Source organism: Protopterus annectens, chromosome 6.part0 (assembly GCF_019279795.1).
Source record: "Protopterus annectens isolate FY-2018-M chromosome 6.part0, PAN1.0, whole genome shotgun sequence".
Classification (NCBI taxonomy): Eukaryota; Metazoa; Chordata; order Ceratodontiformes; family Protopteridae; genus Protopterus; species Protopterus annectens.
Genome location: NC_056737.1, coordinates 154719376 through 154746702, shown reverse-complemented (window position 1 = coordinate 154746702; position 27327 = coordinate 154719376). Strand labels below are relative to the sequence as shown.

The window sequence follows — 27327 nt, the reverse complement described above, 5'->3', positions numbered from 1 at the left end:
TTGATCTGCTGGTGAAATTGATCTTTCTGTTAGGGGATTTAAAATGAAGATATAATTGATTCTAACTATAGAAAGGCCTAGCAAAGAACTGTGGAAGGTATGAAGCTTCAAGTGCAAAACATCAAGAAATAAAATGCCATTTAAATTCAGAAGACAAAAATGTGAACATTCTCACAACTCTTTGGTATGATCTGTAAAAATTATACGTGTATGTAAGCAAATATACACAGACAAACACAGACACAGGCACATGCATACATAACATACATACATACACACTTGTAATAGTGTAGTATTCAAACTCAAAGCATATATGTATCTACAGTGATATTCCCATATCACATACTCTAGAACTGCCCAAATCAGCTGAACAGTCTTCAAACTGCAAAACTCCCTTGAGAATATCCAGGATAAGGTTGCAAGTATACATATATATTTATAATGAAAAACAGTAGTTGTTGTACATTTCTCCAGCTAGGGAGACCTTGGTGTTCTTTGATTTCTAAAGGCTTGAGGCCAATAACTGGAGTGACATTATTAAGAGGTCCCTCAGTACCTTGGCCAGTACTAATATTAAATCCATTATACCTTCTGTTTGACATTTGCAGTGCAGCAGAAACTGCTTTAGATAGACTCTTGCTGCCTTGGGACTGCAGCTGGATATGGTGTTAGAAGAGGTTTCCCAGCCTGTTTTTTAATTCAGCTCTGAGACCGAAAGCTACATTTATTTTAAATAAGAATATGAACAGATGACTGCTAACATTATAGTATCCAACCTCAAATATGTTCAGTTACAGTAGGCTTTCAATTAATATTAAACATTGTGACTTGTACAGTAATAATCAGAACTTATGTTTTTTTTTTCAAACTGCAGAAGATTTCATTAATATGCTATTAATTATTCCAAATTAATTCCACACCTTGTTAATAAGATGAAGAAATTATTAATTTTAATTTTTGGTTTTGCACAAGCATTAATTAAAATTAATAATAATTTCTAAATTGATTCTACACTTTGTTGACAGGACATGGGTAAGGTTGATTTCATTTTTTTTGCCAGTTTTTATGTGGCTTGTACTTTCTCTCTGCCTTACCCTTACACTTTACACAGGCTGGACACTAGGCTAATCTTACCTTACATTTTTCAGCCATGTCCCTCCATGTTAGCCTGGAAGCATACCCTCCCCTAGGGGAAAAAAGGTAATTCCATCTTTGTGTACATTCAGTTACAGTATACAGAAGCAGTTAATCATGTCAGCCTGCATTGGGTAGTTCTGGGATGTGGAATTCAGGCAACAACCGAAAATAGAATAACCTCATGTCATGTAAATATCATGCAGTGACATGACTGTCACTTAACACAATCACATGTGAAGAGATGACAATGCATCACGAAGCCTCTCCCATTATTGCAGAAGCATATACACTGGTGTTTCTAAGCTCACAAGGGGGCACTAAGTACATTTTAATAAAGGTTTGGCCAGTAACGAACATTTCAGTTTTACTATCCTGCACAGCAGCTTAGATAGCTCATATTTTATAAAATGTGAAGTCTCCTGTTTAGCAAATCCTAAACACTCTGACTTGTATGAGTAGAGAAGTCTTCATGTTTCATACATGATAAATACGTGAATTTTGTTCTGTAAATTATGCTATGCATGTTCTTGCAATGCTTGTGCACATTTTCATTAGGCACTGGTAAAATGCACTTGCAATAGATAAGTTCTGAAGAAAATGATTTATGCAAAGCAGCTACACAATTACTTTTCAAATTAAGCAGGAACATTGCATACATCAGATGAAAATGTTTAACTGTCAAGCCTGAAATATGCAATAAGACTCATATATGAAACTTTTATTCTAGATTTGCCTGGGGCTGTGAATAATGTAGGAGACACAGTAATTCATAGACTCTAAATGCAACACAATCAGTCACTAATTCACTGATGTAAGCTCAATTTGAACTATTACAAATGGCACTTATACCTACATGCTTCACTTTTTTTACAAAGAGCGCTGATGCACAATCACCAGCCAGCTTGCACTTATTCCCTGTCCTGTCTCCTAAAATTGATCCCACTAATCCTACTACCTTTCCATTTCCTAACTAATCTATGAACACCTTCCCACGAAAAAGAAAAACAGGCCCAGGCTCAGCCTTACTTCTATTCTCTACCACCTGCCAGCTCCAGTAGATGTAAGAGACATTACTCAGACTCTATCTGGGTCATAATCGGGCTGCTCTCTCTGTGCCAGTGGGGCTAGCTTAAGTAATATATTCTTACATTTTAAGAATAAATTCTTCATCTCTGTAGCTTTAGAAAATCTACAAAGAGCCATGGATGATTAAGGATCTTTTTCAGACTAGTAGAACAAAGATATTAGCTGCTCTTATTGAAAGGAAACAAGTGTCAATTGTGCCCATATTACCTGCTCTTACTGAAAGGAAACAAGTGCCAATTGTGTCCATATTACCTGCTCTTATTGAAAGGAAACAAGTGCCAATTGTGCCCCTTCAGCTACAAATTAACAGACAAGCCACATTTTTTCGATTAAAATCAGTCCAAATATTATCTTAATACAAAATGTTTTGTGGTGAAATGAATAAAGTCATGGGATGACCCAAAAATGTCTACCTTTTCCCCACAAAAAGATTTTGTTAAGACATTTCTTATAAGCCAGATTTGTCCACTTCAACCACTATTCTCAACCCTTCCTAGCCTATGAATCTTAGCCACAAGAGTCTTTCCAAAACAAGTAGTAAAACTGGTCTGATACTTTTCACAGCCATGGAAACCCTGGAAGCATCAGTCTCTACTTGTTCCAATAACTGTGCTAAGTACAATATAACTCTTTAAATCTGTCACCTTTTAAATCACTCAGTTTGTCGACCCTCTTTCCTTGTCGTTATGGAAAGACAATTATGATAGTCCCCATTCTAAAATGTTGCTCTTCATCAACTATCTACTCAAATGGTAATGGGTGGTTGCAAAAGGCAGGAGAATTCAGATGGCTCCCTTCATCCTTACTAATACCATACTCTCTAGAACTGATCATGGTGCATTGACAGATGCTTTATTTATTGACTGCACAGAAGCATTTGACATCATGAAACTCAACCTTCCAGCAAATTCTCTGCATGCTACCAATATTAGTCCTCCACTAATAAGGGTTCACATGTACCAGTCTAACAAATGTTTCAAGATAACGGTTTGCAATGTTCTTTCAACTGTCATCACCTTACCTTCTGAAGTTGCTCAAAGCTCTGCCCTTTGGCCTTTTTTAATTCCAAAATTTTTGTAAACCATCTTCCCACAGACTTTTGTCTATGTCTATTAAATAATATTTTAAATGCAGAATATGTAGATTTTAGATTCTCTACCTCTTATAAATCTGTTCAACAAGAACATCATCCTTATTTTAACAGCACTACCAATTGGTTAAACAAAAAACTCATTTTAAATGGGCAGAAAACAAAGTATGTGTTGTTTGACACCGTCACTGGATCTGAAAAGTCTTCCACAAAACTGGCAAACATCTCAGTTACAATAACCATTACAGTGAGCGTGTCCCATCATATAAATACCTAGGCATTATCTTTGACCCCACACTCACCATGGCAACTAAAACTTAAATTCTGAAACCTAAGACTAATCAGACACTATAGGGTTGTTGCTTGAGTTCCAGGTTCCTTGCACTTGAATGAAGAGTACATTTTGGTAAGGGCATTCTATTAAAGTACAGTATATAATTTCTAACTTATATCTGAAAAAAAAAAAACATTACAAAACACTGATTCGTATTTCACTCAGACATACCAACAGGTTCTTATTCTAAACAATATAAAATCTAACCTATTATATTATGTTTCTGTCTTATAACCTTCTGAAGCTTTCAGCCACTGGCTGAAATTTTTTTTTAAGGATCATCCCATAGTCCTGGTCATCAAATTTCAATAAAAATAAAACTAAATAAGAATACTGGATTTAACTGGCCGACAGTTTCAAACATGCTTCCAGTTAAGATGCACAAACTAGCTTTTGTAAAGATTTATTAAGCACTTGTTAAACACTAGTAAGCACAGTTGGTAAGCTTTAAATGCTGCTAGTTAATTTTATCCTGACATTCCTATCTAGCTTAATTGCAATATTTCTAATTATGGTCTTTCTGTCTTATTGTCTATTCCCATCCACTTTGTGCTGCCAATATTGCCTCTGTCTAGTGTGTGTGTGGGGGGCTTACCATCCTACCAAAAGAATGTTAAGAGTTTTTCTCAGTATGTTTGGTTTTAAGTATTTATATATACACATATATGGGTTGTGGGCAGTGGCTTAAATTTACAGGTACATTGACATCTCTTTGGCCAACACAATTTGGTTAACACAAACAGATGTTTGATAGGCATGCAATGTTGGCAATTCCAGGGTAGGGGAATATTCCCTTTCCTGGGGATTGTGCAGTCTTGGAGTTAGTATAAAACAATTAGCAGGGGATGTGGAAGTACAGGGGGGCTTGCCATCCCCCCAGCAAAAGCACTTCTGTTTTGTTTGATCCACTCCAGGGTAATTCTTGCAGCATGCATAGAACGTGCAAGCATTTGTTTTTTTTTTGACATTATTACATTGGTTATCTGGATGTTGGTGTAGCTAACCGTTTGATCTTGTACTCTGCACCTATATACATACATACATATATATATATATATATATATATATATATATATATATATATATATATATATATATATAGTTTGGTTATTTTTAAGAACAGCCTGTACAATTATTATGGGAACAACTGTTTTGTTATATTGGCAGGCTAGAAGGGCATTAATGCACATGCTTGAAATATTTGTATGTATGTATGTACACTGAAAGATATCCAGATACTTATGACTAAGGAACCAGAATCACACAATATGACTTCAAAGAAACAAATTGCAGCCAAGGACAGAACCTCAATGGAAACAGTTCTCTTTATTGGATACAACCACAATAAACGTTAAGCGCTTTCATCCCCCATAAAATTACATGGGACTTCAGAACAAAAACCATCTGCATAGGTCAGGTTTAAATATCATTCAAACACATTCTCAACCAATCATAGTTAAAAAACAATAAAACAATTAAAAGCATTAACTCTCAATGTGCCTGATGTTTAATAAACAATATGTACTAGTGTATTCATTCAGGCCATGGCACTCAGATGCATTTAACTTTAATTGCCATCTTAGTTCATACAATTCTAGGTGTACTGGTAACACCCTCCCTTGACTGTCTGAAACTATCTGCTGCAGAACAAAAAAAAAACAAATGCGTGTTTGTTGTGTTCTAGTACATGTTTAGATAGTGCATTTGTACTTCTACCATTTTTTATGTCACTTAGATGTTCATACACTGGGCGGCTGTGGTGGTGCAGCGGTAAGTGTTGCTGCCTCACAGCAAGAGGTTTTCTGGTTCGATCTTTGGCTGGGGTGCCTTCTGTGCGGAGTCTGCATATCCTCCCTGTGGTCACATGGGTTTTCTCTTGGTGCTCCGGTTTCCTCCCACATCCTAAAGACATGCTGTAGGTGGATTGGACACTCTAAATTGGCCCTAGGTGTGAGTGTGTGTGTGTGTGTGTGTGTGTGTGTGTGTGTGTGTGTGTGTGTGTGTGTGTGTGTGTGTGTGTGCCTTCCGTGGAAGGTTGGGTGCCAGGCTGGCAACTCAATACCATAAAACTCCACTGCCAATCATAAGCAGACAGGTGATCCGCTGTGGCGACCCCTAACTGTGAAAAAGCTGAAAGAAGAAGATGTTCATACATTCTTTCATGGAACTTTCTATAAGTTTTTCCTATATAAAATGCTGGACATTGCAGGCATTTTGTAGCATATATGACACTTTAGGCTGACAAGTGAAATGGCCATGTATATTAACCTTATAGTCACCCAGTCTAAATTCTACCCATTTCAATAACATTGGGGCACTGCCTGCACATCCCACATTTGAAGTTTCCAGTGGGCCTATTATCATATTGTTCTTTACTTACCCTATTATTTTCAAGTAGATTTTTAAAAGATCTATCCCTTTTAAACACAATAAATGGCTTAGTGCCTAATTTGTCTACAGTCATATAATCCAAGTTAAGGATGGACCAGTTTTTATTAACAATTTTTACCACAGTTAAACTGTCTTTATTAAATGTCGTAATAAAGGAGAAGGTCTTTTTCTTTCTCTCCTCTATTCATTGCCCCTTTGCCAATAACACCTGTTATATGTTTACTGTCACAAAATATGGACTGATGACTTAAAATGGGCCTGAAAATCCCACTAGCTCTTTTAGTTTGAACTTCCATATTTACTTTCTCCAGTAGATGTTCAGGGTAACCCCTTCTCCTAAACATCTCCATAATAAAATTGGTTTCAGCTATAAAGTCATCATCATATGTTACCATCCTGGCTGTTCTTACCACTGATCTTTTTGGTATGAAGGATGACAACTACTATAATCCAGATAAGAGTTCGAAAAAGTTGGTTTTCTATAGAGCCTTTATCTAAGTTTCTGCTTCTCTTGATCTAAACTAATTTCTACATCCAAAAAATACATTCTCTCCTTATGTAAAGTGTAAGTAAATTCTAAGAAGGTGGTACTATTGTTAATGTAATCCAGAAATTCATCCAAGAGCTCTGATTATCCCGCCCAAACTAAAAAAAGGTCATCCAAAAACCTTGTGTAGTATTTTATATTTTCCACAAATCTACTTTTGAAAATGTATTCAGTTTCCCAAAAGGACATAACATCATTTGCATACATCGGTGCACAAGCGGCCCCCATAGCTACACCTACTGCCTGCTTGAAGCACCTGTGTGTCTTATACAGCCTGATACACAATTTGTATGACAACACTGCAATGGCACCAGTGTGTCTTGTACAGCCTGATGCACAGTTTGCATTACAACACTGCAATGGTGCAGGTGTGTCTTACACAGCCTGATGCACAATTTGTATTACAACAATTGCAATGGTGCAGGTGTGTATTTCACAACCTGATGCACAATTTGTATGACAAGACTGCAATGGCACCAGTGTGTCTTACACAGCCTGATGCATAATTTGTATGAAAACACTGCAATGGCACCAGTGTGCCTTACACAGATGGATGCACAATCTGCATTAAAAAGTTAAAACACAAAACAGTTTCATAGGAGTAGTTTGTTGAACAACAGAAGATGCAGTTGAAAAAAAAAAGAGTGGTGCAAAGTTATATATCTTTATCAGAAAATTCTGTGGAGGAGCATATTTCAGACTAAAGGTGATGGGGGGGGGGTGGCATGGTGCTGGAAGATGGTTCTTCAAGCAATTATTAGGTCAGCCATGGATGAGGACAGGCATTGTCCAGGTATGACAAATCACTAGCACTTTCCAGAGGCAATATCTGTCCTTCTATTTGTTTTATTTTATCTTTGGCACTCTAAGTATTTAGTGCAAACACTTTCACATAAACTGAAAAAACAGAACTGTCAGAGGTTACAGATCTGCTTTATCATTGCAAAGGCACTTCAAAATAGAAAAAATAATTGATCTAGGCTTTTGACACTGCGGTTGCAGACAGAATTATAACACTTACTTGGAACGATATCAGCGTCTGAAGACCAATTTAGTTACTTATGCCTTTGTATTGCAGTGCCAAATATTATTTAGATTTGAGTCATTTAGTAATGCTACACTGAACACATCAGGGATACAGAACAATTCCATACTTGACTGGATATTAGCATGCCACCCCCTTCATTTTCATAATCATAGTTTTGCTTTTCCCCCTAGTATAATAATAGCGTTCTCTGAAAGTTTTATCTTAAAAGTGTTTTAATGTAGTTAAAGAGATTATGATACCAGGAACAGCAGTGTTCAAAAAAAATAATTCTGCAGTATTATTAAGATATGGCAAATCAAGTTACATTGCTTTCAGCTCTTAAACAACGTAAGTAGCTTAGGAATGTAGAACCTCACATCAACTTTTCTGCGTAACTCCCCATGATCCGTCATCTGCATTAGTGGAGATATCGAAGTAAACTCAGCTTCCTCTGAAATTTCAAATGGCCACTTTTTACAGTATTATTATCAAAGAACAGCAGCTCATATCGTTTAATAATTCCTCCTAAAAAATAACATTCAGGCTTTATTTACCAGGACGTGTACTTAAGTGTCCAGAACCTTTGTTGTAAGGTTGGTTCAGTATTCACTAACAAGACTTTAGGGTCCACACTAAACACACAGTGTAGTTAACAAACAAAAAATAAACAAATAAATAAATAAATAAATAAAACTTGCAGTTAATGATATGTGGGATGACAATGTTTGCAGAAAGTGTAGCTCAGCTACAAGCATTCATTTAAAAAGCAAAAAAAACATTTAGTCATTGCTTAATTCAAGGCTGCACACCAAATCCTAGAGCCATATATACCGCTGTGGACTGCAGAATAGCTCAGGAACTCTTTATCATCAGGTATAACAAAAACAGAAGGGGGGTGCATCAAATGTTTGGAAAAAACATCACTGATCAAAAACTACTGAAATGTGGGATGGTTCTAAGTGGCCATAGTTCAACTATCAGGGGGTACAGCAGACTGCAAATCCCTGATTACATTTTACTGGCTTAGGTAGTTAGCAGTGGGGGTTTTGAAGGCCTTTATAACCAAGGATGTTTAATGAGTTACACAGCACAGACTCCATTTTGTAGGGGTCTTTCTGCTGTTCTTCTTGTTGCCTTGTGTCTTTTTTGTGTCAGCTTTTGATCTGCTGCTTTAATAATCAAGAGACAATCTTCAGGGAATCTAGTTTAGCTGAGCAACTTTATAAAATGTAGAAATTCACATGGTCAAGCCCATATGAGCAACATTTTGAAAAGTTCAAAAGCAAAAAGACACAGCAAACAGCACTACCCACTTGGGAAGCTGCACCCCACACCCCCTGCTAATTATATATACAACAACTCCGAGATCATACTACAGTAGGAGAACAGGGCAAATTCTTCAATCCCTACTACACTGTACTGTGATTTCAATGGAATTTATTTCTTTTTTTAAAATATTGGTCATATGGTCTCAACCATTTGAATTTCAACATTTTAAAAATTCAGTCAACTAAACTAGAACCCTAATAAGTTTACCTACTCAGGACTACAATGTATGCAGTAGAATTTGTCAAAATTAAGCTGAGATCTGCAGAATGTATGAGGTACATAGCTTCTTACTTCAGACAGCAGGTAAGCAAGTGGGTACTGTGGTACGTAAATCCATCTCTGAAGAATATACTTTGCATGCAGTACAGTACAGTACCTATTACTTTAATCCATTTGCAATCAGTCATACAGATAAAAAAGTTTGCATCCTGTTTCCCTATTTCCTAATTTAATTCAAGTTAAAACCAGAAACTGTTTACAAGACATTTCAGCCATCATTTGGCTTAAGGCCCAGTTAAAGTGCCAATCATTTTCATAGCACTCACCCATGCAGATGTTAATTCTGTCCCTGGCTGTTTTCCCATAGGCATTGATTTCTCTAATAACCTCCGAATTTTTTTGCTAGAAACATGTCATGAATTCATGGATTTGTACTTCTGAAATATTGAGGATGAAACAAAGCCATCACAGTAATGCTGGCTTATTTCTTCCCCCAAAGTAAATAATAGGTATATCAAATATCTAAGAATAACATGCTAGCCTCAAGAAAAACTAGCACACAACAGTTTACATGCATTTGTTATACTGTTAATACATATTTAGCACTGATAGTAGTTTTTTACATATTTCCTTTTTGTGTAGTAATATTGACCTTATTTTAGTGCTATCTTACTGCAATCAACAGTCCATATATCCAATCACAGAAAGTCATCTTCTCCTACAGTCTGAAAAAAACGATTTATTATTGTATAATCCAATGTCATTGTATAGATTACAGAAATTATATTAATTAAATTAAGAATACTTTTGAAAAAGCAACACCCTCAAACAAAAAGAAAACATGAAAATAAAAACAGAAAGAAGAAAACAAAACACATTATTTCTCTGCATCTAACTAGCTTATTTCAAAGTGCTACTGACACCAGTCATGCATACCAGGATCTCAAGCGTATAGAGCCACACAGCTTGGAATGCAACTCTGATGATCTGAGTTCAGTTCTTACTATCTCATTTCAAAGTGTTACTGACACCAGCCATGAATACCAGGACTTCAAGGGTATACAGCCACACAGCTCAGAATGCAACAACCCTGATGATCTGGGTTCAGTTAGAGGTCTGGGCACATCTGGAGGTGATGATGGGGAAAAGAACTGATAAGGCAGTTCCTGCTCTCCATTTGTCAGGTGTTGCATGTGCCAGGAGTGCACCCAGAGCATGAAGTCTGGTACTAAAGGTGGAACTGTGACAGGGGTGAATGCTACACTGCTGAATGGCTGGGCTTGACATCACAAAGACAGGGCAGCTCCCTCATGGTGCCACTGCAAACCTGTGCCATGGCCTAGCACATGAGGTCCTTAATATCATTCCTAGTGAAAAAAAAACCCTCTCATGAGCAGCAAATGTGATAGTGCAGGCAAGCTCTCTCCTCTCCTCCTCCCACTGGGGAATTCCTATTTCTGGGGGATGGAGTGCCATGATTCAGGGGGTTACTTTGGATATGGAGGTTAAGAAAAAATGTCTGGCAGCAGATGGTCAAAAAAAAAAAAAACAATAAAAAGAAATGCTCAGTTCTATACCTGAAACCCATCATTAATAGCTGTCACAGAAAGAAGGTGCTAGATTGGTTTACTTAGTGAAACGAGATAAGCATGCAATTATAAGGAATATTTTGTTACACAGAGTACATATGTGGGAGTCATGCGAGTTTAGGGTATGTCACTGAACACCACCATTTGAACAAAATATTTTCAGACAGTGAGATTAGCAAATCTTCTTTCTAAGGGATGAATGTTAAGCATTGAACCCTTGTTGCAGCGTCTGAACCCCCTTATTTAAAATAATCTAATATGGTATCACTAAACATGAAAGGAAAGGATAATTTCCCTATTGCATTGACCTCCATCAATCAAACAGATCCTCAACCACCTATGTATTACCAAACAATTTGTCTTCATATAATACAGATAATAGCAAGCAAAGAGTTTAGCTGAAGTGTGAGCAGCTGTATTTAAAACATATTCTGAAGAAATGCATGCATTACGAAATGAGCACAAAATAAAAAATATGTTGAACGATATCCAGCTGTAGACAGAGAGACAGCATGATTCATGACTCGGATTCCACAAAGTGGTATGATAAATCATTATGAAAATCTGAAAAGATCAATTCATGCTGGCAAAGTTTGGATATCATTTAAAAACAAGTGGCATGATTCAATTAATGAAGTACTTGTGATGTGACAAGGCCTCTTTTGTGAAAGGTAGTTGTTACCTGCTTAATTTTGTTGATCTTTTTAAGGGTATAATAGAGGCCATAAACAGACTTTATAATAGTAAATAAAAAACTTTATGTGGTTTATTGACCTTGTTGGCATTCTACTGCACTAAGTAGATTGAGTTTACATCTCGGCCTTGTTTCATCTAGGAATTAATCAGAAGCCATTAGTGACTTGGGACTGATTATCGCTGATTTTTTTGCCCTGGTGGTTATTGCAGCTGTTCCTAGTAAGAGAAAGTGCCACTTGAATTGGCTGCTGGACTTTCTTTAGTTTCCTTACTAATTTACTGTCTAATGCTCCTTTTCTCTACTGTTGATTGGAGCTTATGATCTGGTTGGCTCCTGTTCTTTTTGCTTTTGATGTTACCTTTCCTATTCACAAAGGCATCTATCTAATGTATAAAGAGTTAGTCTATCTGGTCTGGTGCCTTAATAATGCTGAGTTTGTGGGTTGTTCAGCTTACAGGTGCTCTATCACATAACATAGACTGTGTTTGTATCTTGCCTTTATTTCATCTGGGTTTGGACAAGCTGCAAAAAGCATCCTGGCACATCTCAGCTGTATTGCTGTTATAGCACTACAACAGTTATTTTTTTTTTTTTTATTCTTGGCTAGGAATTACGGGACAACACTCCTTTGTATGTGTGTGGGATTGCTCCACAGCAGTTCCTAAACTTGTAACCAAACCCCGTGATCAGGTCATGTAATATCCATGGGTTCTTACTATTTACTGCTTATGGGAGTTCACCATTTAGATAGTTACTAAACATCTGGTCACTTACTAATCTCTGTCAGCATGGGTTAGCAGTTTGCTGTGTCCCATTCTGTTGCCACCCTGATTACTTTTGACTTCTATGGCAGTGTAGCAACTGCCTCATGCTTACTGAAACTCATCTAATTTTCTCTTTCATAGATGCAGTTTGTGACAGGTCCAAATATCTGACTTGTTTGGACACGTCAGTAACTGATTTACTGTTAAACTGCAGCTGGCTAATAATACACCCACTTCTGTTGTGGTTCTTAACGAATGATTACTTAAACCTCCTAGACACTGTTTAAACAAACCTTGGTTACATAATACTATTCAGGCTAACACAAACTCACTTGCACCTTGGGCCTCACCTAAATTGAGTCACTCTGGCTCCTACCCTACACACAACGCCTCAGGCTGGAGGCATGCATGGCAATGTATTTGTAATTGTAATAGGTGACTCGATAGTAAGGTACACTGATGCTCTACTCACCAGGATGTGCAAGGGTTGGGGGTCGCAGTCAGATACCAGTTTTGGTGCCAGAATTTTGTGATGTGACCAGAGAAGTTAGTTCCCCTCTCCTGAAGTATAAACATGCTCTCGTTGTTGCTCACATCAGCGTGAATTATCCATGACGCGCTACCCTGATGGAGCAGCACCAAGATACTGTTGAGCTGTCTATGTATGTGCCCAAGGGACACTTGTCTTCAACAGTATCTTGTCTTCGCCAAGAAGGATGCAAAATAACTGATTTTCGCAATCAGTTTTATTAACAGATGTCATTCGACGGGGTTCCAACACATGTCATGGGGAGATTATCATAGACAAGTTGGTCTGTGCTGCCAGAGAAAGCATTCACCTCTATCTCCTCAAGGCTTCCATGTATTGGCCAAAATATTCTCCCTTCATAGTGCCCTTTATTGCATATTCCAGTCTACATTAAAGTGTCACTGCTCAATGAAGGAGTCTGAAAACTAAACTACCTGATTTGGTGGCTTTCCTGACACTTGACAGCATTCATATATATGCAGTTACAGAAACATGTCTCCTTTGTTCAGGTAATACTCCCTCGATATCAGAGTATATCAGCCATAACGCATTCAGTACATTGGGGGTGATGGGGACTGGAGGATTACTATCTATTTGTATCTGTTCTCATATTTAATTCCACCTTTTACTTAAGTAATCTGATTTATAACTCACTGACATCTTGGTCACATATAACAAGGTGAATTATTACATCAGTGTTAAGTATAAAACCCTTCAATATCAAATGAAGACCGCGTTAGGTACCTGGATAGGATAGAGTCCATGTTTATCAAACTTATTACCCTAATTTTGCGCGACTTCAGCTATCCATCCATGAACTGGGAGTCTTACGCAACCAGCGATAAATAAGCCCAGTATTTCCTAGACTTCATTAATGCAAACTCTCTGTATCAAATTTTTCATTTTCCACCTTCTTCCAAGCACTGAATTGTAAAGTACACAAACAATATTAAATCTGGGGCTACTCTAAAAACTTGAGATGCTTGTTTCCTTACATTTTAAAATGACTTTATCTTCATCCCTCATTGGTTTAAGTACAATGGTTGAAAATCCGATCAATAACAAATACAAAGTCATGCAGTTTGGGGCAGCATATATTACCAGGGTTGCCACCTTTTCAAATGTCCGAAGCGGGACATTTTTGGTACAGATGTCAGATTTTGCAGGCCGAAACATACCCACGGCCAGTACAAAGGACAAAACTTCACTTTTCTGCCTAAATGAAAGCTTATTCTTGTATCATTTTAGTTGCTTATTCTGTTTCTTATAATATTTAGGTGTTTCAGATACATAATAACTGTTTTATACAACTTTTACATAAAATATAGGAAATAATTTTGTCCTAAAATCTCAGGACATTTGCCATTTTTACAAATTCTTTGCAGGACACAACTGCCCAAAGAGGGACTGTCCCTCACAAAGTGGGACAGATGGTAACCCTATGTATTACCAAGCCAATTACTGTGGACACTAATCAGATTTAAATGGATGACTATATAAAAGATGTTCACATAATTATTAGCAAAAATATGTGCTTCATTATCGACACATACTCTACCAGACCAAAGCAATGAAACTGGTGGGTGTTTTGTACAAATGCATGAGAAGTAGACGATTTAATGTTCTTGAGAGCCTGTTTACTTCCTATACCAGACTGATGATACACAATAACGTCTTATTTTGTTATTCTAATGGGATTTACTATTCTTGGAATGCATTCAGAGAAAATGCAATAAAAGAATCCTAGTATGTAACGGTATTCTATTATGATAGATTAAGATACTCTTTTTGTATTTAAATCAGTATATGGGGGTAAGTTACTTTTAACATACAGAGCCTTAAGAAATGATCCTTTAAGGATATTACTGAGACTTGAAAAATTGGATTGCACAGGAGACCTGCATGTTACAAATTTCACTTACAAAATTCTAACATTTCATGAATTGAAGACACTGAAATTTATTTCCGTGGCTCTTGCATGATATCTGAATAGATGCCTACCTGATCTGTGAAATATTGATTCTACAAAGATATTCAAGCAGGCCTTAGAATCCTGGGCTGGACCGTATGCCTTTAATACACAAATCTTGGAGTCTGTATTCAGAATTAACAGCTAAACTATGAAACTATACTTGACCTTGTCCTTTGCAAATATTGCCATCTGCACACCAACCCAACTTATGCTATACACTCCTTAATCAACTCTGACAATGAAACTGTCAGCTTTTCCATTGAGGTTAAAATCAACCAGCACACAAATGTAAGTACATTAAGACTACAGCAAAGCCAACCTTATAGCCCTGCCTCAAAGCATAAAGAAATTTGAAGGTGTCTTTCCCTCTGCTGACCTAATCTCTGAACCCGTCAGACTCACCTAGGATTCTTACAACCATCTCAACAAATGCATTGGTAACTCAACACTTATCAGGTGTAGATGTGGTGAGAAATTCGAGGGGCTAACCCGATGGTCAAATTCCCATATAAGATATATGGTGGACAATTCGGGGAAATGTAAGGATGTACTTCTTCATACAGAGTATAGTGAAGTATTGAAACAGCCATTGTAACAAGATTATGAGATCAAAAAGGGTAAAAAAAGTTCTAGCATACAAGGCATAGATATAAGACAGTTCTTTCAAGGGGCAGGAAAAGACCATGCTGGGTAAATAGGAGCTGTAGATTATGTGATACAAAGGAAAATGGTAGATAAAAGGGGTCAAAGAGAAGGTAATCCAATACAGAGGGAAATGGGTAGGGTAAGTGGGTCAAACAATATGTTATTCCACTCAAAGGGAAATGGGTAGGTTAAGTGGGCTAAGTTGTCTTTATTCACTGTTATAATATATTTATATCTAAGTAGACAGTAATCTCCAAGAGAAAACTCCTCATGTAAAAATCATGTAAAGGCATGAAGCTGAATACACAGGCAAAAAGAGAAGAGAGGCTTGATAAACAGATACATTTTATTATAAACAGATGCAAAGAGGCCACAGATCAGAAAAGTTGAAAGTGAGTGGTGGTATCTCTGCTCAAGGACATCTTACTGAGAAATTAATGTCACAGTGGTATCCGAGGGTATAATCGGTGCAAATAAAAAAAAAAAGAAAACAGGTACAGAAAGTCCAATCTTATTAAAAGCAGCCCTAGGTACAGCACTAGGTATAGAATGTGAGTCCAGCACTGAAAGTATAAGACAATGACAGTGTTCAGAAAAGACTGCAACTGTCACAATCTAACATTTGTCTAAATACAGAAGCTGAAATATTGTCCCTGTAAAGAGAAGCTAGCTAGTGTAGAGCCTCAACAGATAAAACATATCCAAACTCATCAGTCACTACCCGGGTGCATAGTAGCAAGTCCCACAAAAACATGAATATTTGTGTTGATGTCTTCACCAGCCATATGAATATTCATTAAGTATTTCTCACTTAACTGGAAGGGCACTACAATTAGGGAATGTTTTTTTTGTTTTTTACATTCTTGCAATGGGGGCTTTGCCCCCCTGCACCCCCACACTCCCTGCAAATTAAATATACCAACTCCGAGATCGCACTGCATTGAGGAAAAGGGTAAATAGTATACATGATGTCACCATCAAATCTGCACAAGCATCATTTGAATACAACATCATCATGGCCTTTTGGGATGTTAATCATGCAAGTGACACACATGCCATGCTCACATCTGCGGGAACCGCCCAGGGAGGTATGCATGTACAGGATCACCCCAAACTCTCATCTATCTACATGTCTAGAAATACTATGTGCTTCCAGATTGGGTATGAGTAACAGGATCAAAATAACAGTTGATTCTAGTTATCAGTAAACACTGTGGTGGCACATTGTTAGGATTTAATTTGAATAGATTTTATTAAAACCACAGCATAATGATTATCACATCATAAAAATAAATACAGGTGTAAGAAAAAATGTTAGGGCTAGTAGCAAATTATTTTGTGTAATCTGAATATGTTAGCATGACAAATAAAGAATAGGTAGAGGAGATGTTCTCAGAAATAATAAGCAAAGGAGATCAGGAATGAGCTGAGGGGAAGGGATTCCATCATTTACAGACTAGAATATGTAGTCAGAAAAGTGCTTTTGCAAAACAAGTAAATGCAAGAAACCATACACTGACTGACAAGTATTTATTCATTATTTATTCACATTTATTGACATTTGATTACTGGGAAAGTCCGACTGGGAAAAAGTCCATTTTCAGAGGAGGCCAGGGGAGAAAAGCTCCAAATTAAATCAAAACATTTTAAGAACAATGATTTTACAATCTTCAAAAATAAAACAAAGACATTTGCAGTTTGAATAATTATGACAGATTAGACATTATATAAAAACATTGGTTAAGAATCTATATAAGGTATATGACAATCATTTAATATTTAATGAAATTGTAGGCAGTTTGTGGACAGGAATTACAATATGAAGTGAAGGAAAAACAGGCTTATAGTATATTTACACAAAAAGTCAGGGAAGAGAATTTAATAGAAGTAAGGAAGTGAAGAACAGAAAGTAAGGAGGTATAAGGAATGGAAAGGTACTTGTTCACATTTAGGGATATACTTCATCTTGGTTTTGAGTAAGAACAGAGCGTATTTTAGCTAAGAAGTCGGATGGATGCTATATTACTTTATAGGTGGTAAGAAGCTGTGTATATGTCAGTTAATGAGGTATTTCTAAGCAGTTAAGCTTTTTAGTGCTATATAGCAGTGGGCTCTGAAAGGAGTATTTGCTGCTAATTTAGTAACTTTGGTATAGCATTGTTCAAGTTTTAATTTTTGTGAAGCCTGGAGATTAGTAAAGATGGGAGCACCATAAAGAAGAGCAGAGAGGAGACAAAGAGTGGCAAGTGCGTTTCAGTTGCATCAGTGAGAACGTTTATCACTCTGTAAAGCATCCCTTGCTTTTGATTTGTTATGAAAAGTTAATTTAATAGTTGTTTTATCAAGAGAGGACATTCAATTTTGTTTTTTTTTTTCATGAGAGAGGGATTTGGAGGGGGGTAGCAGTAGATTGGTCTTTTTTGGGTTGAGCATGAGTTGTGCATTACAAAGCCAAATTTCAGTGTCTGTTAAAGCCTCCTGAGTCATTTTTTGGAGGTGTACAGTGTTGTCAGATGTGGAAATGAGAGTGGAATCATCTGCGTGTTGTATTAGGGTGGCCTGTTGTGTGGAAGTATAGAGGGTGTTGGTGAAAATGTTAGAGGAGAAGACCAAGGACAGAGCCTTGTGATACACTGGTGGTAACTGGGAAGTAAGGACTGAGTCTGAAGTGCCATTTTACTGACCGATACCTATTAGACAGGTAGCTTTTGAACCACATAAGGGTGGGCTGAGAGAGACCTACTGAGGACATTTGAAGTAGAAGTTTGCTGTGACAAGCTGTGTTGAATGCTTTAGTCAAGTCTGGAAATAAGGAAGAGACTAGTTTGCCATCATCTCTAGCTTTATTGACATTATCTATATAGATTAGAAGGGCAGTGCTAGTATTATGGGAAGGACGGAAGCCATGTTGTGTAGGGGACAAGAGTTCTTACAGAAGATACTCCAGCAATTGTATTTGAATACATTCTTTCAAGTATAGAGGGGAGATAGGATTGCCATGGGTCTAAAGTTATTACTGTCTGTTGAATTTCCTCATTTGTGCAGAGGGATAATGTGTGACTTTTTTCCAGAAACAGAGGGAATGTGGGATTCCTGGATTGACTTGTTTATAAGGATTGACACAGGATAGACAATGGTATTGATGGCTATGTTTAGGTACTCACTTGGAAGCTGAAGAAAAGCAGAAAACAAAGCAGCAAAAGGTGAGAGACCAGTATTATAGATATTAAGGACAGAGAATAAACAGGATGCATTAGAAATATTAAGGACAGAGAATAAACAGGATGCATACTTTATGGAGCTCATGATTTATAGCAGAAAAGGGGTACTTAGTAAGACATATCAAAGGAATATGTCCTGAGGGGAAAAAGTCACCTAAAAAAACAAAGGACAAATCAAGATGATGTTATAAAACTGACCCTCTTACACCTCTAATTTTTCCAGGTCATGCTCCATGTAGTTGGTTTAAAAGTGCTCCAGACACATCTCCATCTTAGCTGACAATACTGTATTTGAAATGCTCATGCTTCTCAACATAATGCAGTGTAGAAATGGCATCTAATATCCCTCCCTCCCTCTCTCTGACACATGATACAGTGACCACAAAAGACATAAGTGACAAAAGTAATGCAGTAGAGGTGAGCAGATGTTATGTGCTTCAACTATCAGCACTTTTCCTTCCAAGTCATGTGTGTGCACGCATACATGTGTGTGTGTGTGTGTGTGTGTGTGTGTGTGTGTGTGTGTGTGTGTGTGTGTGTGTGTGTGTGTGTGTGTGTGTGTGTGTGTGTGTGTGTGTGTGTGTGTGTGTGTGTGTGTGTGTGTGCATTCCATTTTCACTAGTAGCACCTGTTTCCACTTCTGTGCAGGACAGGCAGTCATATTTCACTACTTGTTCCAGACTGTTTAAACCATTTAAAAGTATAACTGATAGAACAAATGTTTCAAATAAAAAGTAAAGCAGATAAACCATGATTCAACATTAACAGATAGTAAACAGAGTCTTCCATTACCACTTCAGTTTGTGGAACATACATTGGTAGTGTAGTACAAACAAAAAAATGAAGGCAGCAGAATTGCATGAAGGACTTTAACTACTCAAACTCTGAGTGGGAAAATGAATAATTGTAAATATTCTCAAACATTCTTTGTTAGTTAAAAAATGGAGAAAATTGCACACAGGCTGGTCGGGGGGGGGGGGGTAACACCATACTTCATAACGTACCACTCAACTGTACAGATTTTTGCAGACTGTCCACATTTTTGCCTTGCATTTTGGGTTTGTTCCTCATGAGATTTATGTTTTTTTTGTACAATCATGGAGGAAACTCACTAAAATAGCGACAGACATCTGAATTTTAGACCGTGTCCTTCAGAAAATCATGCCAACACAAATTTGGGTTATTCTAATAACTTTCTAAATTTATAAGAGCAATATTTAAAATCTGTTCCTATTTATGGGCTTTTGTACCTCCATCATTTTGGGCTTTGTCCAGATTTCTTGTGCTAAGAGGTTTAGAGATATGCTTCATAATATAATAATGATAATTAGTTCTATATGCTTAGTAATTCAACTCATGATTCTAAACACTAACCGTATCATCATGTTTCACTTCTAAACTGATACGAATTGTGTTTCTTTTCCTCCTTTATGGACTGCTCTACAAGTAATCACAGAAACACAAACCGTCTTTAGTTAACACAGAGCGGGAACTAATGCTTAAGACTCTACATACTGTAGCACAGGAACTTTTAAGCATGCTGTTAAACAGTAGATAAGTATACCATTAGTCTAAAGCATAAAACACAATTACAGAACCATAAAACCAGAACACTACATAACAGAAAAAGTGCTGCCAAGCCACTTTCCCCTTATCTCAACCTTATCATGACGGGCACATCCAAACTCTCACCTGTCGGCATGTCTAGCTGCCTAAGGAATACTGAGTGGTTTCAGATCAGATGCGAATGATAGCAGCAGAACAGCAGTTGATTCTATTTATCAGCAAATATTGTGGTGAGATGTTTTCAAGACTTAATTTGAACAGATTTTATTCATTTACTGAAGAAAGGACTCACAACTGTACCACAATGAAATTTAATTATGCTGACTTTCTTCAGTAAATGAATCCCACTTAAACAAAATACAGAAATATTGTAATAAGCTTATGAGATTCATTACACCATCTTGTGAAAGTAGACCAACATGTAAAACATTAGGCAAAACAAGGATTATTCCAGACATAAAAACTCTCATGGCAAAGGAGACCATGACTAAGAGACATTCCATTAAAATAACACAAAATCACTTTATGTTGTATAAAAATAACTCAGGAAAATGTTAACATGGGTACATGTTATCAGGAAAAAAAAAACAAGTCTTCATTCATAAGCAAAACTTCACCATAATTCTAGCCTCTTGTATCAAGATCGTTGCTCTCTATTAAAATGAATACAGCCTGACCCTCAGTTAGTGCCACTTTGGAATAAATTATAAATGTAATTTGTGATAGCTCCTTTAAAAATTATCCAGCAAATTACCTCGTACACCTTCTCTGGTCTTCCCTCCTCTAATCTAACCATTACATTCCAAAAGTACAATTGGTACTGGTTTGCCATATCTAATATGGAAAATTCTTCACACACTAAAGCCAGAATCCACAACAACAAATATCCTCCCATCCAATCATCTAAAAAAGGACCACACTCAACTATCTAGTCTTCAGTCTCATAAACTGCACCTTACTTGAAGCTTGTGTTAATTTATGTAAGCCCTATATAGTATTACATGAGTGTGTGAGAGTGGGTGCACGTGTGTGTGTGTGTGTATGTTTGTCTGAGCATTTCAATGTATGGGTTTGTCTGAGTGTGTGTGTGTTTCTGTATGTATGTACATATATTTGGCTGAATGAGTGTCTGAGCATGTTTCAATGTGTTTTTGTATGTGTGTGTGTGGAGGGGGGGGGCTCTAAAAAGGCTTGATCACTGGTTCAGGATCAACCCCTCCATGGTAATGTGAAAATCAACTTCTGCTGTTCAAAGCCAGATGGAGTTGATTGTGGAATCCTGTCTCAGATAGTACAGATGCTTTCTGACATGCTCACATATACTCCACCCCAACATATTCATCCCGCCTTTCTATCATATCACTTTCACTGGTGCTGAAGCAACCCCACAGTCATTTAGTCCCACTATATCAGCTCCAGTACAATAGTATCAATGTCTTTTGTTACAAAGAATCTATCTGCATGCAAATGCCAGTGACCAAGGTTTAGAAAATGACTCCGAACACCATGCAGTTTGCTTAGTGGGAGAATAAATAATCATCACCTGCTCCTTTTCCTGGTGACCACAAAGACAGCTAGCACCCAAGGGATTCCTACATGAAGCCACTAGTCAAGCGAGCATCGGAACTCAGAATGTTCAAGAAACAAGCAGACACTGATCATCTCTGCATGTGTCCTTTCCATACAAAGAAATAATAACTCAATGGCTCCATTAGTATGATCATGCAGCTCCCCTATACAACCCTATGGAAAAAAACTCAGCCTGTGCTGCATAAGACAACAGTGTGGTTGTTGACCTGATTTTAAGGGCAATCAGTACATTTTAGGGAGGGTGCTATGATATGACCTGGACAATATCTAACTAGAAAGGACTGACATTCAAATAGGCCAATCAGAATAAAAAACTAGTAAACTGTTACATAGCATCATTAACAGCTATTTAAGTATAACCCAGGAAATGAAATGGCCAATAGCTTGTTTGTCTAATGTGTTGTATACAAGCCTACAGTGGTGACATGGATATAAAACAAAAGGTACTGATCCACAGAAATGAATGCTGTCTCGTGGCTGCAGTGAGAGGCATACAGACACTGTGACCTTTTGGTAGAATGTACAAATTGTGGACCACTATGGCCCATGCACTTGCAAATATAAATCACATGATTCAGAATATGACGTGCATGAAATTCTAACAGGTAATAACATTAAGAATATGATTGTGTTAAGAAGCAAATCAAACAACTACTGTAAAACAACACACATAATGTAAAACAGCATTAGTAAAAAAACTTAAATACAAACGTGCACCATTGTAAAGACAGGGCTCTTTCAGACATTTCATTTGATAATAGGTACTTATGACAGGCAACCTGTAACAGCAATACAGATGGAGAAAACCAGGACATAGGCTCCTACTGTGCTCAAAAAATAATTCAGTGTTAGCACTCTAGAAGTATTTATGTCCGTTATTTACTGCTGGCGAAAAACTAACATCATATTATGGGCTGAATTTATAAAATGGCAGGCACCATAAACTGCAGCCCTTTTAAAACAGTGCAAAAATGATTTCTCATGTAAGCAAATAAATCTTGTGATTCCACATCAAGCATTCTTTCAATAAAATCTTTAACTTTTCATGAGAAAAATTAACATTTTAAACCACTGCTGCCTGACCAAGCACTCTACCACAGAAGAATATGAAATATCTCCTCTAAAAAGGTACAAAAAGGACAAAACCACAAATGTGGAACTTCAATTAATTTAAAGCCCCAATCAGCAAAGAATAAATCCTTCGCAGATCTAATTACCAGAGCTCTCGGAAGACCCGGGCCGAGCAGCCAATCTTCCTCATGTTTGAACAGCTTGATGAACTGGGGGACTGATGGATATCAAGTCATTTTGTTTAATTTATAAATGGATTTTCCCCTAATACTTAAATTATCATCAGTACAACACAATGAAAATGGGGACATTGTGAATGCAAAGTCTATAAGAGGCCTGGAAGGAATTCCAATGAGGAATGTCACCTCTGTTCATTCCGCTATACAATTGATCTAATTAAATACCGAGGGTGGAAAGGCAGTTTAAAATGTAACCGTTACTATTTTCTTTTTAGCCTTAATTTATCTGTTGAAATCTTTCAAGTACATTCTAGTGTTAAAAAGCCATGGAAAGGCTTTTTCATTCTAGTGACTTTTATATCTGTCTGATTTGCATCAACACACTGTCATAACTGCATTGTTTCAGACTTCCTAAAAAAACAGTAGCATATATATAAAGTGAGGCAAAGGCTGTATTCTTACTAACAGTTATTACATGCAGATACTACAGAAAAACTGTAAAATATTTTTTTTGACTGTGACACCTAATTTGTAAGTGACACCATAAGAAATGCCGAATGCCGAACCTGCTTAGTAAAACACTGTTTTTTTGCTGTGTAGTGTGTTACAAACATTGTGCAGTTTTTAATTTCTCCTTCTATTTAAATACTGCATGGAAGTGTAATATGTTCTGAATTGCTAAATTTGAAGAGCACCTATTTATAGTCTTTTCACATCAGTGACTAGAGTGCAATCATTTGGTAAAGGTCCTGCCCTCCAACCAACTCATTGTGACTGCAATTCCCACCTGGCTCTGGGGTCTCGGAATGCGAAGATGAAGATGCTGAACTGGCCCCATCCTCTGTTGTGCCCTGTGAGAGGAGGCCTCGCCCAGGGGGAAGCTTCATGCCCAGTTGCTCTGCCATCTCCACATGATCTCCTGGGTGGACATAGTCAAATACGCTGCTTCCTGTCAGTTCCACCTAAAGGGGGCGAAACAAGATAGAAGAATTGACTATTAGTATTCGTGTTTCAGAGTTTAATTAGAATATACTCAAAGACAGGTACATAGCTAGCTAGACAGATAGATGAGACAGAAAAAAACAAAAAGAAAACAAAATGTATTATATCTGAAAAGTACACAATCATATGGCATTTCTCAATGACTGAATGTTAATCACTATCAATATGACTACGCATGTTCCACACAGTTGATTTACTGAGTTCAGGTATCAGGAAAATGATGTAAAAGCACGATACGTTTTTCAGTAGTTTTATGGAATCAAGTAAGAGTTCATACCACCTGATTAAGAGTCCCCTAGAAATTTTGCACTACATTCCTAGGGGAATGGCACAGATTTAAAAATAAGGACATGTAAGACGTCAGATAGAAATGGCCAGTTTCAACATAAGGGAAACAAATAAAATAGCAAGCAATTTCCTAGATTGTGTAATCTACTTTAAAGAATGTTTGCATGTGCTCTAGCATGAGACTTAAGACGAATTTTGTATCAGTTGAGCAAATGAGTTTGCCTAAGCAAACATTACATCTGTGGAAGGAGTAAAAAGAAAAATGAATTCTGTCACACAGCAAGCACAGAAATTTGTCTCACATATCTGGGAAAGCAAATGCTTTCCTTAATGCACACTTTTCTGTATGACATTTCATGTGTTTTATTTACTGTTTTTTAATTTGCTGTTCTGTAAACGTTTGCCATTCCGTTGCAAAATGGACCAGCTGCCTGGGGTGACCATAAAGCACTATGTAGTAATATAATATTTAAGGGGATGTTGTGGAAATCAAACTATAGTCAGTTGACTAACCAAGTTCTTATACAATTTACTTCTGCTGTCCATAGGCCATTTACTTGTTGATTGAAAGCATTTTTGTATCTCCAGCTTTTGTAGTAAAACACAAAGATGTCGTACACTGTTTTTTTAACAATAAATCATTTTAATTACATAGTCACTTAAATGACTTACTAAAATATTGACCTAGAAGGAATTTTATACTTTTCTAAATATGTGGTTCTGCTACTACTGTATATCTAAAATGGATTTTCCACTCATAAAATAAGTATATGAACTAAAAGACACTAATCAAAATGAAATATCAAAGTTTGGGATTCATAGACAAATAGAGCATAGACTAACATTAATTAGCACCTGCAGTGACCAGACAAATGGTGCCAGTGATTCTAAGATAACGTGTAATGCATCAGTTTTTAACTGTGAGATACCCTATGCAGTGACCCCCTAAACAGTGCTGTTGTGCAAGTGTGCGTGCTTTTCCAGAAATCCCAACTATATGACAAAACAATTCTAAATTCATTGTTTCAAAGCTATATATATATATATATATATATATATATATATATATATATATATATAAATATATATTACTTTTATGCTGCTCCATTCTTACTTCTTTTCAGGAAAAATACAACATTCTTTTCAGTAAAAATACAACATACAACACTAAGATTTAAATAATATATAGCTGAAATATAAACTAGAGTCCAGGTTTACTGGTACAGCAAAAAAAATAAAAAAACAGAACTGAAAAAAAACTAAAATTAAAATCCCAAGCAAAAGTTTGAATAGTTAGAAATAAATGAACTTTTATTATACAGCTTAATGTATACAAACAGCATAAGAGATGGGAGGCCGTCATCAGCTTTTAACAAACTTCAGTGCTGTCTCTTCTCTGCTGCAGGACTATATACGTCGAGTGGCCGACAGTATTAATACTGAGTGCAGAATGACTGTTAAAGAGCAATTGACTTTTGCTAAATCTTGGAGGTAATTTTTTTCTGTTTGCAGGAAGGTACCCCCATGTGGGGGGTTTTCACCCCCCAACTTAAATGTACCTACTCGTGGTTAGACAGCAAAGGAGAAAAAAAGAAAAGTTCAGTATCAGAGAAAGTTGCTTGGATCACGTTTCTTTGAATGTTCAGCACTCAGCAGCAGTGCTGTTGATTGAGAGGCATTCGCGCACACACACACACACACACACACACACACATATATATATATATATATATATATATATATATATATATATATATATTTGAGGCTTTATACATATGTATGTATATATATATATATATATATATATATATATATATATATATATATATATCTAGATATATATATATTTGAGGCTTTATACATATGTATGTATGTGTACATATATATATATATATATATATATATATATATATATATATATATATATATATATACATACATATATATATATATACATATATATATATATATATATATACATATATATCTCCGCATGAGCAAGGCAGTCGAGGGATGTTGTTGCAGCAAATCTTCCAGCAGCTGGAGTGACCCAGTATGGAGCGGCAAGTAATGACATGTTGTTGGGAGGTCTATTTAACAGGGTAACAGGGCAGGTTCGGAGGGTGCCATAACTGCAAGATAGCCAGGAATGAGGTGTATTGGGGTTAGGCGAGGCTGTAGGTACTATGGGGCAGGTGCAGAGAAGTAATGAGGAGGGTTAGGTTGACACAATCAGTGGGCAAGATAGTGTAGGGTCATTCCTCTCAACTTCTTAGTAAAAGAAATCTGGACAAAGCCCAATAAAATGGGGGAGGACAAAGACCCAGAAATAGGAACATATTTTAAATATTGTTTTTATAAACTTAGAAAGTTGCTAGCATAACAGGGTTTGTTTTAACATGCATTTTCTGAAGGATTTGAAGTTTGAAACTCAAATGCAGTCATTATTTAGTGACTTCCATCATCAGATCATTCCAGTGATTTACCAGAAATCCAAATATTTTATGAAGAACTCACCAAAAATATGAGAGAGGTATGTATATGGTTGTTTTTGGGGAGCTTGGGGTCATCTGAGGGAGTAGTGGTATTGCTCTTTGAAGTGGGGGTCAGATTTTTGCATGCAGTGGGGTAATTGGCTATCTACACAAGCTTTGGGGTGAGGGGCAGGGGCAGTTTTTCTGACCCCCAAAATACCATTGTCAGTTAAGGAGACGATTTGGAGGGGTGAGTATGCGGATGTCTTGAATTTATTGATGAGGAAGGAGTTCAATGATTGGTGGAATTAGACACCGCTAATGGCATAGACCATTTGGCAGCCTTAGCGGCTTTTTGGAGGAAAAGAGTAGGTAGGCTGTAACCCAGAACATGGGATAACTGGGTGGCAGGATTCTTGCACTATATGTCAGTTTGGCTGGAGAAGGATACTGCTTTGGCATTACCGCTCTTTGTCTACTTTCCTATTATTAGGGAGACTCAGAGGTTGTGGGTGGGGACTGCTTAGTTGTGGTATGACCAAAGGTTCCAGAAACAGAAGGCAGTCGATCACTCCCTCCG

The 27327-nt window shown here is 36.9% G+C and overlaps 1 protein-coding gene across 3 annotated transcripts in view; it reads right to left on the bottom strand.

Annotated features, from left to right (window-relative positions):
• NPAS3 (neuronal PAS domain protein 3) overlaps window positions 1–27327 on the bottom strand; it is a 2415438-nt gene that overhangs the window by 404734 nt on the left and 1983377 nt on the right. For all 3 annotated transcript variants that reach the window (XM_044073889.1, XM_044073888.1, XM_044073890.1), the window contains exon 5: window positions 23771–23945. In XM_044073889.1, coding sequence (XP_043929824.1) covers window positions 23771–23945 — 175 coding nt within the window. The remainder of the gene's footprint in view (window positions 1–23770; window positions 23946–27327) is intronic.